This window comes from Pan paniscus, chromosome 4 (genome assembly GCF_029289425.2).
Source record: "Pan paniscus chromosome 4, NHGRI_mPanPan1-v2.0_pri, whole genome shotgun sequence".
NCBI lineage: Eukaryota > Metazoa > Chordata > Mammalia > Primates > Hominidae > Pan > Pan paniscus.
Window position 1 is genome coordinate 138,538,206 of NC_073253.2, and position 12,331 is coordinate 138,550,536.

Genomic DNA, 12,331 nt, shown 5'->3' on the forward strand with positions numbered 1-12,331 from the left:
TCTGGGATGTATACAATTGAAACCATTCTTTTTTTTTTTAAACAAGTAAAGTTGTTTGTTAGTATCTAGGCACTGAATTATACCTTCATGGTATCAATCAAAGCTATGATCAGAATTTTATGTCACTGCTTAATCACTTCTTTAACAAGTGTACTGCTACAGGTAACATTAAACGTCTCTAGCAATGATCTTTATCGGGTTCTCTTGCCTTGATTGAAATATTATTAATACTTCTTATATCCAAATACTTCTTATATCCATTAACATAAAATAACTTTTTGTTGAGCAAAAATAGTGTGAAAACATTAAGATGAATGTGCGCTTTGGAAATGTTTAAATAGATATGAAATGATTAAATAAAATCACAGTCTTGTGCAACATCCATAGCTTACAGTTATTTGGCAACTATGAAACCACAGTTACTAATGGAATTAAGACTTTTTAAAAAATTGCAAATGTACTTATTTGTATATGAAAGAGGTATTCAGCTATTAACTCAGTATTTAATAAACATTGATATGTAATTTTTACTTGAAATGGCCTAAGGTTTATAATACCAACTAGTTCATAGAGCTTTTTTTAAAAAAGACTTTTTTTAGAGCAGTTTTAAGTTCACAGCAAAATTGGGAGGAAGGTACAGAGATTTTTCTTATACCTCCTGTCCCACACATCACCCAAAGTCCATAGTTGAGGGTTCACTCTTGGTGGTGGACATTCTTTGGGTTTGGATAAATGTATAATGACATGTTTCCACCATTATAGTATCATACGAAGTATTTTCACTGCCCTAAAAATCCTCTGTGCTCTGCACATTTATCCCTCCCTTCCTTCTAAACCCTGGCAACCGCTGATTTTTTTTGCTGTCTTCACAGTTTTGCCTTTTATGGAATGTTATATAGTTAGAATCACACAGTATGTAGCCCTTTCAGATTAGCTTTTTTCACTTAGTAATATGCATTTAACGTCCCTCCATGTGTTTTCATGGCTTGACAGCTTCTTTCTTTTTAGTCCTCAATAGTATTCCATCATCTGGATGTATCATAGTTTATCACTTCACCTACTGAAGGACATCTTTGTCTTTGCTAGCTAAAAAGTAATCTCACAGAAGTTTGTTTTATAAACTCTTGTTGCCATTTTCTAGATAATGAATCTCTGACAATCCAGCTCCCATGCTATGTTAACCAATCCCCAATAGTAATTAAGCATACCTTTTCTAGGATGTGCCTTTTTCTCCCATAATTTCTTATACATGCTAATACTCATTAGGAAACTAAAATTTTTAACCAAATAACAGTGTAGTAGACAAAATCACTGTAGTTAGCTTTCTTTTTCCATGTCTTCCCATGATCAAAGATCAAAGGAAGGAAGGAGAAAAAAGTCTACACAGATTCTTATCAACAGAGATCCCTATGCAGCTCATATACCTCTCTGTTTCTGCCATACCTATTTGTCTTATTAATCTTGGTATCACTTACTGTGCCTTTCTAATATTTTACATTCATAAAAATCATCTGACTAGTAGGAAATAATAGTAGACTTGGTATAATTATTAGTACTATGTATATAAATTAACCTTTGTTTCTAGGCCTTCATATTTCATGCTTTTGACATAAGGTGAAAAGGTGTTCTACCAACCTGAAGAGAGAAGCAGTAAGGTTTTCATACAGAGATACTCTTCATAAGATACTTGAAGCCTGTGTAACTCAGAGGAAACATACAGCATGTGTTTACATTGGTCGTACATGCAGGGTAGAGTCATTCTCTGCCTGTGAAAGATAAATAGCAGGGTATTAGTTAGAAATACTGCTACTTCCCCCCAAAAAGCACATTTTTGTTTTGTTTTGCAAAACTATGAACTCATAAAGAAAAACAACTACTGCAATAATATTATTGCTAATTCCCTATAAAATCAGAATTTTGGAGAACTTTCCTTAAACTTCCTGCATCTTGGCTGTTTAAATAGACTAATGAATAATCTAATGTAACAGTGGAGATATTATTTTCTATCATGCATGCCATGTATTATTTTATTATTTAATTAAAGTGTTAGAATTCTTATAGAACTTATTACTAGTTGCTCATTTAAATCAAGGTTTATCATTTGAATACGGTCAATTAGACGACAGTTTTAGGTCCTACACACTTGATTTTTAAAGGTAAATTTTTTCACAGCATTCCATCCTAAAGACAAAAATGTGTGACACTGTTCACAGTTATGCAGAGGGCGAGACCTAGAACTTGATTCTAGACTTCTGATGCTCAAAATCTGCCTCTGACAGGCATATGCCTTAATATTCTTTAAACTAAAGGTACTAAACCAATTCTTGCTTATGATTCTGAAGTCATTACATACCTATGATTTTCAAATAGGTCTCTAAAGTTTCCTGACTTGTGAAATGACACTAAGAGCCCGAAACTGGGCCCAGTTCACAGCTTTTAAAATGCTTCAAGATTTTTTTTTTTTTTTTAAGTTTCTGACAGAAAGTCATCTTGGACTTAACAACAGAGAGGTTATTATTTTTCTCTACTGAATATGTGGTTTATTCCTTTATATAAAATAAATTAGACATGACTTATATGCTGCCAAAGTGATCAGAGGCTCTTCAAATTTAAAATCTGCTCTTACCGAAGAGGCACCTCCCTAGTCCTTAATAGTAGGTAAAGCACTCCTTTTCTGGGAGGCACCTTTTTTTCCTTTAGTTTCTTGTACATGGTTATACTCATATAACTGAAAATTTCAACAAAGTTATAGTGTAGTAGAATAAGTAAAAACTCATTCTTGTTGGCTGTAAAAACAACAACAATTTTTTTTTTCCCCACAACGTTCTGACCTAAGGGCAACCATGACAGACTGTTTGACAGCTCTATAGAGGGTCAGAACTTGAATGCATACTTTCTGATATGCAATATCTGCCTGTCACAGACACCAGAGCAGTATGGAAACATAGTGGGCTAAGAAAAAAGGGTGGAGGGCTGGGTGCGGTGGCTCACACCTGTAATCCCAGCACTTTGGGAGGCCAAAGTGGGTGGATCACTTGAGGTCAGGGGTTCAAGACCAGCCTGGCCAATATGGCAAAACCCCGTCTCTACTAAAAATACAAAAAATTAGCCAAGTGTGGTGGAGTGCGCCTGTAATCCCAGCTATTCGGGAGGCTGAGGCAGAGAATCACTTGAACCCTGGAGGCAGAGGTTGCCATGAGCCAAGATCACACCACTGCACTTGAGCCTGGGTGACAGAGTAAGACTCGTCTCAAAAAAAAAAAAAAAAAAAAAAGAAAAAGGTGGAGGACTGCCCATCTTTTAGGCAGCAGCATGAGAACACAAGAATAGGAAGTACATATCCCTTAATGAAAATGAAACTAATGTAAATCTGTTGAGGAAAAAAAATTATAAATCCCACTTTATGTAAGGAATGTATGTGGCATGATTAGATTTTGCTGTGACTGCTTAAAGCTAAATCTGAATGCCCTAATAATAAAAACCCTAAATTAGGTTAGTTTTATAAACCAGGATAAGTTGGTGTTTCATACAAATCTGTTTATGCTTTTAATTCCACTTAAATGCCTTCAAATTACATATTAGAAAGTGACTAAAAAACAAATACTGCCAACATGGTATTTTTTAAACAGCATGGTAGGATTCTGATGAGTAATAATGTCTTCAGTTTCCCCAGAAACTAAATATATTTACCAGTTAATTTAAAATTGGATCCAACTACCTAATCTTGTTACATTGTGATGCAGTAGTTTGAACAGTCCTCTTTTTGGCAATAAAAGTCAAGGTGACTTCTGTTTTCTATACAAACAGAAATCTCCTTCATTTTTTATTCTTCTTAGACCAGGGGTATGTGTGTGTGAACTCCCTGTTTACACTGTACTAATAGCAATAAGCTAGGGGTACGAAAAGTAGTAATACAAGGTAGAAAGTGAGAGTAACTAGGATGTGACTTCTCTGCTGTGTATCTGGTGATGTGAACACCAAGAGTCTAAGAGTATGCTAGAAAGGATGGATGGGAATGAAGAGTGTGTGAAGGAAAACAATGGGAGAGGAAGTGAGGTCAGATTCTGGAAAGCCTGAAATCATGCAGAATATGTACTGGAGGGTCAGTGGGAAGATACTGAAGACAATCTGTGTACTGGGGAGATATGTGATGCAGTCAGACTGTGCTTGAGGAAGCAAACATTAGCCAACATGATGAACGTTACATTGGAGGGAGAAAACGAGTGAGGAAACAACTGCAATGAGGTAAGGGGAAATGGACACCTGAAGTATTTCGCAGACACAGGAATAAGCTTAGAGGATAAGAGAATAGCTGATTTATAAAATCTTAAAGGCTTGGTCTTCTCTCAGTTAAACAAAACAAATTTGTTCCCATATTCTTAAACCATAGACACTGGGTGAGCCTTGCCATGCAAAGAGATACCTCTTGTGTCTGGGTCCATATGTCCCACCCCATCAGCCTAGATATCCTCATCTACAATTGTCCCCACTGAATCCACATGAGTTTTACCATGCTCCTTTTTCTTTCTGGAATAGGGTTATGTAAATAATATCACAGTAAGATTCGTTGTTGCTTGCGACAGACTTTACTAACCTCAGATATGCTGTTAAATATCCTCAAACATGTCCTGGGACAGTAATAATGCCACATGTACATTTGCTTTACATTACACTTGTCCTGCCCCAAGCACTCATAACTCTATTTCCAGTTTGCCTAGATCCTAGATACCTAGTAGGATTGTTTCAGTCCTGAATTATCACAATAGCAGTCAATCAGGAAAACATCAGCTGGTTAAAGATACCCTATGAATATAGGGAAAATGACACACATACAACTTACTCATTAATAATCAGATCAGGAGCAAAACACAGCAGGTTTGCACTTGATTGTCTATATGATCTCCACCCCAGAGCAAATGCCATAAGAAACATCCAGGAGTACTGCAGTAGGGTCATTTGGTCATCCAGGTGTAAGTTCCTGAAACCTGAATTAAGAGAAATAAAGGTATGAGGCAACACTCTTCAGAAGATCATCTCTGTGGGAATTGCCAAGGAGCAATGAGATCAATTAGCCCTGTCAAAACAAGGGCACCCCTAACAGAAAACGGAAATTAAATACTAGGTAGACACAGTTTTCTTCTGTCATCTGACACTTTAAGACTCACAAACCCTCTGTGGTTTTTTTTGTTTTTGTTTTTTTTTTTAATTGAGACAAAGTCTTGCTCTGTCACCCAGGCTGGAGTGCAATGGTGCCATCTCGGCTCACTGCAACCTCCGCCTCCCAGGTTCAAGTGATTCTCAGTGCCAGCCTCCCAAGTAGCTAGGAATACAGATTCATACCACCATGCCCGGCTAATTTTTGTAATTTTAGTAGAGATGGGGTTTTGCTATGCTGGCCAGGCTGGTCTCGAACTCCTGACCTCAACTGATCCACCCACCTGGGCTTCCCAAAGTGCTGGGATTACAGGCGTGAGCCATCGCACCCAGCCCCCTAGGTGCTTTTTAATAGCTTTTAATTAAAAAAAAAAAAAAGCCAGTTTTGTCACCTTTGTCTGCTTAAGTAAACATGAACTAAATAGTAAAAATAGCCAAAATTCTTGGCTTGGCGGTTACCAATGACCGGGAAAGATAGTGGTGATGGGGATGAAGCGGGAATGGTTGACGGGTGCAAAAATACAGTTAGAAGAAATAAGTTTTAGTGTTCAGTAGCACAACAGGATGACTATAGTTAACAATAATTTACTTTATATTTCAAAATAGCTAAAAGAGAAGATTTGGAATGTTCCCCAAACAAATGTTTGAGGTGATGGATATCCCAGTTACTCTGATTTGATCCTTACACGTTGTATGCTTTTATTAAATTATTACATGTACCCCCTAAATATAAATACGTACAGTAAATATGTACAACTATTATGTATCTATTTTAAAAAACAGAAAAGAATCTTGGCTTGAGGTATTAATCAATGAGTTAAGCAAAACATTTGCCCTGCTATTCACACCTCTTTCCCCCTTAATAAAACAAGGATGACAGGAGGTCAGGTTACTTTCTTGCTCTCTCCCTAACTATTTGCGTGAACACAGGCTTGTCAATTCCCTGTCTTTAAAGTCAGAGCTGACACTAACATTGACCTCTGCCATTCCACACCAAATTCCAATAGGGTAACTTTTAATTAAAATTATCTTTAAAATTACATTCAATGTGTAGCATTTCATTTAGTGAAGGGTTAAAATCATTCTACTTTAGTACAAATTTTGACAATCAACATACTTGATGTTTACCAGTCTTACAAACAACCTGATTTTTAAAAGTGGCACAATGAAGGAAAACAAATGGAATTAACTAAAAACATTTTCTTTCCCCAAACTTCAGTGTAAAAGGAGTTTTGAGTGAGTCTTGTAACTTGAATTCTGATATTACATCATCCTATGTGAAATTACCATCCTGTGCATAATGATTTGAAAAGCAGGGAGTAATGTAAATGTTTTATTATAAACTCCCTATCACCTGTATTCACCTGACTCTCCCCTTCATAGTCCCCAGAACTAAGAGAAACAAGATAAGCCATGGGCTCACGATGATATAAAAGCCAAAGTGTTTTTGCTGAAGAAAACACAAAGGTTTATATAGTTGCTCTTTTATGTTTTGCATCTTACCTGGTATTGCCTTTGCCCATTTCACTGCTGCAATCACTTGCCGCCCTCCTAACATGTTGAGCGTAGTCATGATCCTCCAAGTTGAGTCTGGAACAGAGCTATCATATCCTGCATATAACACTTCAGGTTCAATAACCTCCAACAGTGACACCAGGGTAGGGGTGAGTTGTGGTAACGTTGCAGGAACTATTGTTTTGTTAGCAGGATTTTCAGAGGTTTCTTGTGAGACTCCTGTAGTGGCCTGCTGAATTCCTTTTATTTTTTTCTTTGTTTTTCGAGCTGTGGGTATTTAAAAAAATACATAGAAATGAACTGTAATGGGAAGGTCTGCGCTACATAGTTTATTCAAGAAGTATTTTTACTTTCTAAAACTATTAAGATGGGAGAAATATTTTATTTAGCAATTATGATAAAGTGACATGGAAAAGGAGAAAAAACTTTTTTTTTTCTGAAAGCAAAAGATCCAGAGGAACCTATTCCCAATTAATTTTGCCTACAAATAGGCCAGAAACTTCATTAGAGTTATTCCTTATACAAAGTATTATAACGGTATGTTAAAACAATCTGAGTAAATAACTTTTGTAAATTCTTCTATAAATTTTTTTTATCTCACTTTCACTCTAAATGCAACAATTTCATTGGTTATATAAGGCAAATTACTCTTATTATAAACTGAAAAAAAAAATCTAACCTTGGAATAACGGATTACAAACTGTGGTTTAAGATTAATCTAAATCATGGTAGTATATATAATGAAGAGAATTACACTATTTACACTTGTTCAAAGCCACTTATAAAGATAGGAAGATGACAGCAGATTACATGCTAAAAATAGTATTAGTTCTACCAGTAGAAAAAATTCACTTTTCACCTTTACATAGGTACTAACATAAATACTGCGTGGGACTAAAAACATTTGGGAAGATGAAATGAAAAACTTTACATTACATAAATTATAAGTGGGAAATTTCCCTTTTATAAGGAAGATTTATATTGATTACTCTATAAACCTAAAGCAGCCATTTTCATATTATATATAAATTATCTTTTACCTTGACTTGGTATGGAACCATCTACTCAAACTACAACATGGATCCTGTAGACTTTTTAGTAGACTTATTCATACTCCTGAAGTTATTTTAGTGACTAAATAAATAAGAATTACATTGTTCTCTCAGAGGGAAAGTACTCAGAATTCCAGGGAAAGGCAAGAAATGTAATTTATATCACGAAGAAATGTACTTGTCTAAATTATTAGGGATGCAAACCATTTTGCAAAGGGAAGAGTAAATGTAAATCACCTTTAAAAATCATTTTTAGATCCTCTGTCCTTAAAATGACACACCATATAGTCTGTGGAGGACAGATATGGTGGTGGGAACGATATCTCAATGTACAATGTTAGAATAGAATGGTTCCATTCTTATTGTGTTCTATACTAAATGGGGTAACTGAGAAATGCAAAAATTTTTATTAATAGTTCAAAATAGAAACAGAATCATGCTAGAACCATGCTAATTAGTTTACCATGCTCTCTTGGAGGCACAGTATGATATAGGACTAAAGAGCAGAAACCTGAAATCAGCATATTTGGATTTAAGTCCTGGTTCTGCCATGTTGTAGCTGGATATCTGTGCAAGTTACTCCCTGACTCTTCATTTCCCCTTCTGTAAAATGAGGACAATATTAGTCCCTACCTCATAGGGTTGTTGTGAGAATTAAATATGTAAAATGCTTAGAACAGTTCCTGGCATATATTATAGTAAGTACCATATAACAACTATCATTACCTCAACTTGCAGGAGAACATGTTTTTAGAATATTTTAAATTTGGATATCGCAACTTAATAGAGGAGTGATAAAATTTTAAAAAGGAAAGACACCAATACATAAAGAAACTCTTTAAACAACCAGAAGTATCTCAGTGAAATCTTGATCCAAAATCATAAAATGTACTTTTGTTGACAATGTAAAAGAGAACACACATGTGCCAAATCAATACACTGAAACAGTACTTTGACAGCCTCAATTAGTCATAACTTTAAATGGTTTGGAATGCATATTTCTTTACTCCACATTAGAACAAGGAAGAAAGAGTAACAAGCTGGAGGATTAACAAAAAACATTTTCTATGACTCAGTTTGTAATTAATTTCTCACTACTTATATATAGTTCTAAATGAGAAAATTGATGTTTTTCAATACAGCTCAGAAAGTACAATTGAACCCAATTGTGCTGTACTGACTAGAGCAAGAAATCATACTAATTAATTTTTCAAAATATCTTCAGGAAGGAGCTAACTGAACTGAATCATTTAGTTAAGCAATCACTATTTTAAAGCAACTTAGTTAATACAACTTTATATAAATTCCTGACCCATTGGAGCATATAGTTGATTAGCAGTCAATACAGGAGCTCCACAGAAGTGTTCATGAGTCTGTGGTAACACTACTTCCTTCTTAATGAAAGTAGAGAAATCTTAATTAGCTTAAAACCTAGTTTATAAAAGTTGGTTACTTGAAAGGATAAACAAGATTGATAGACCACTAGCAAGATTAACAAAGAAAAAAAGAGTGAAGACCCAAATAAGCACAATAAAAAATGTAAAAGATGACATTACAAGAGATTCCACAGAAGTGAAAAAGATCTTCACACTATTACAAGCACCTCTATGCACACAAAGTAGACAATCTAGAGGAAATGGATAAATTGGAACAAAGGCTTTTAAAAATCTAGGGTTTATGCGTGTGTGTATGTGGGTGGGGGGGCGGGTGGAGTTTACTATGAAAGTATCATTTTTGTTTTCAGCTGACCCCCGTATATATAAGGCCATTATTTGGAGGAAGTATGTATGTGGAAATGGAAACACACAACCTGCCTAGATTGAACCAGGAAGAAACTGAAATTCTGAACAGACCAATAACGAGTTCTGAAATTGAATCAATAATAAAAAACCTACCAATTAAAAAATGCCCTTGACCAGATGGATTCACAGCCAAATTCTACCAGATGTACAAAGAAGAGCTGGTACTAATCCTACTAAAACTATTCTAAAAAAGCAATCTAGAAAGAGGGCCTCATCCCTAACTTATTCTACAAGGGAAACATCATTCTAATACCAAAACCTGGTAGAGAAACAACAACAACAACAAAACTACAGGCCAATATCCCTGATGAACACAGATACAAAAATCTTCAACAAAACACTAGCAAACTGAATCCAGCTGCACATCAAAAAGTTAATTCACCACAATCAAGTAGGCTTTATTTCTGGGATGCAAGTCTTGTTCAACATATGCAAATCAATAAATGTGATTCACCACATAACAAAAAAAATAACAATCATCTCAATAGATGCAGAAAAAGTTGCGATAAAATCCAGCATCTCTTCATGATAAAAACCTTCACCAAACTAGGTATTGAAGGAACATACCTCAAAGTAATAAAGAGCCCTGTATGACAAACCAACAGCCAACATCATACCAAATGGGCAAAAGCTGGAAGCATTCCCCTTAATGCAATAAGACAAGGATGCCCAATGTCACCATTCCAATTTAACATAGTACTGGAAATCCTAGTCAGAACAATCAGGTAAGAGAAAGAGATAAAAGGCTTCCAAATAGGAAAAGAAATAATCAAACGATCTCTTTTCACTTATGATTCTATACCTAGAAAACCCTGAAGACTCTGCCAAAAGGCTCCTGGAGCTGATAAACAACTTTGGTCAAGGTTCAGGATTTAAAATCAATGTACAAAAATCAGTAGCATTTCTATACACCAGTAATGTTCAAGCTGAGAGCCAAATCAAGAATGCAATCCCATTTGTAACAGTCACAAAAAGAGTAAAATACCTAGGAATGCATCTAAGTTAGTTTAAAATTTTTACAAGGAGAACTACAAAACACTGCTGAAAGAAATCAAATATGACACAAACAAATGGAATAACATTCCATGCTCATGGACTGGTAGAATCAGTATAGTTAAAATGGTCATACTACCCAAAGCAATTTATAGATTCAACACTATTCCTATCAAACTACAATGTCATTTTTCACAGAATTAGCAAAAAGCATTCTAAAATTCCTATGGAACCAAAAAATGCCCCAAATAGCCAAAGCAATCCTAAGCAAAAAGAACAAAGTTGGCAACATCACATTACCCCAAATCAAACTATACTACAGGCTATAGTAACCGAAACAGCATGGTACTGGTAAAAAAAAAACCACACACAATGGTACAGAATAGAGTCCAGAAATAAAGACAGACACCTACAGCCATGTAATCTACACAAAGTTGATAAAAATAAGCCATAGGGAAAAGACTCCCTATTCCATTAATGGTGCTGGGATAACTGGCTATCCATGTGCAGAAGAATGAAACTGGACCCCTACCTACTGCCATATAAAAATTAGTAAGGTGGATTAAAGATGTAAATGTAAGACCTCAAACTATGAAAATCCTAGAAGAAAACCTAGGAAATAACCTTCTCAACATTGGCCTTGGGAAAGAATTTATGACTAATCCCCAAAAGAAACTGCAACAAAAACAAAAATTGACAATGGGACCTAACTAAAGAGTTTCTGCAAATCAAGAGAAACTATCACAATCTACAGAATGGGAGAAAATATTTGCAAACTATGCATCTGACAAAGCCCTAATATCCAGAGTTTATATGGAACTTAAATTAACAAGCAAAAACAACCCCATTAAAAATGGGCAAAGGACATGAACAGACACTTCTCAAAAAAAGACATACGTGTGGCCAACAAACATATGAAAAAATGCTGATTGTTAATCATCAGAGAAATGCAAGTCAAAACCACAATGACACCACTGTGGAAAGAAGTTTGGAGATTTTTCAAAGAATTAAGAGTTTAACTACCATTCAACCTAGCAATCCTATTGCTGGGCATATACCCAAAGAAAAATAAATCATTCTATCAAAAAGACACATGTACCCATATGTTCACTGCAGCATGGTTTGCAATAGCAAAGACATGGAACCAACCCAGGTGCCCATCAACAGTGGACTGGATAAAGAAAATGTGGTATTTACATGCCATGGAATACTATGTAGCCACAAAAAGAATGAAATCACGTCCTTTGCAGCAACATGGATGTAGCAGGTGGCCAGTATCCTACATGAACTAATGCAGAAAACCAAATACCATGTTCTCATTTATAAATGGGAGCTAAACATTGAGTACACATAGACATAAAGATGGGAACAGACACTGGGAAATACAAGAGGGGGGATAGAGGAAGGGAGGCACAGGTTAAAAAGCACCTGTTAGGTACTGTGCTTACTTCCTGGATGAAAGGTTCAATCATACTCCAAACACCGGCATCACACAATGTATCTTAGTAACAAACCTGTACATGTACCCCTAGAATCTAAAATAAAAGTTGAAAATAAGAGAGAAACTACTAGATTGGGTTTTTGAACTTAAAAAAATTAGTTTCAGTAATATTTGGTTATAAATCTGATAATGCCATAAGACTAAGTTTCATTTGACTGTTTATACTAAAAATAAAGCCATACTTTGGATTGATTACAATATATCTTAAAATGAAGTGAATAAAAACATTTAGTTTCAAGAGAAAAACAAGCAAGTTTTTAAAAAAAAAACATTTAGGATCACCATTAAAAATCTTATCTGTTCTTAAATGCTAG

At 35.3% G+C, this 12,331-nt stretch overlaps 1 protein-coding gene across 2 annotated transcripts in view; it reads right to left on the reverse strand.

Annotated features, from left to right (window-relative positions):
- The window catches only part of NR3C1 (nuclear receptor subfamily 3 group C member 1), a 454,994-nt gene that overhangs the window by 15,930 nt on the left and 426,733 nt on the right, over window positions 1-12,331 (reverse strand). For both annotated transcript variants that reach the window (XM_034960705.3, XM_055112738.2), the window contains exons 5-7: window positions 6,658-6,936; window positions 4,841-4,985; window positions 1,636-1,766 (exon numbers count right to left, since the gene is read on the reverse strand). In XM_034960705.3, the coding sequence (XP_034816596.1) occupies window positions 1,636-1,766; window positions 4,841-4,985; window positions 6,658-6,936 (555 nt within the window). The remainder of the gene's footprint in view (window positions 1-1,635; window positions 1,767-4,840; window positions 4,986-6,657; window positions 6,937-12,331) is intronic.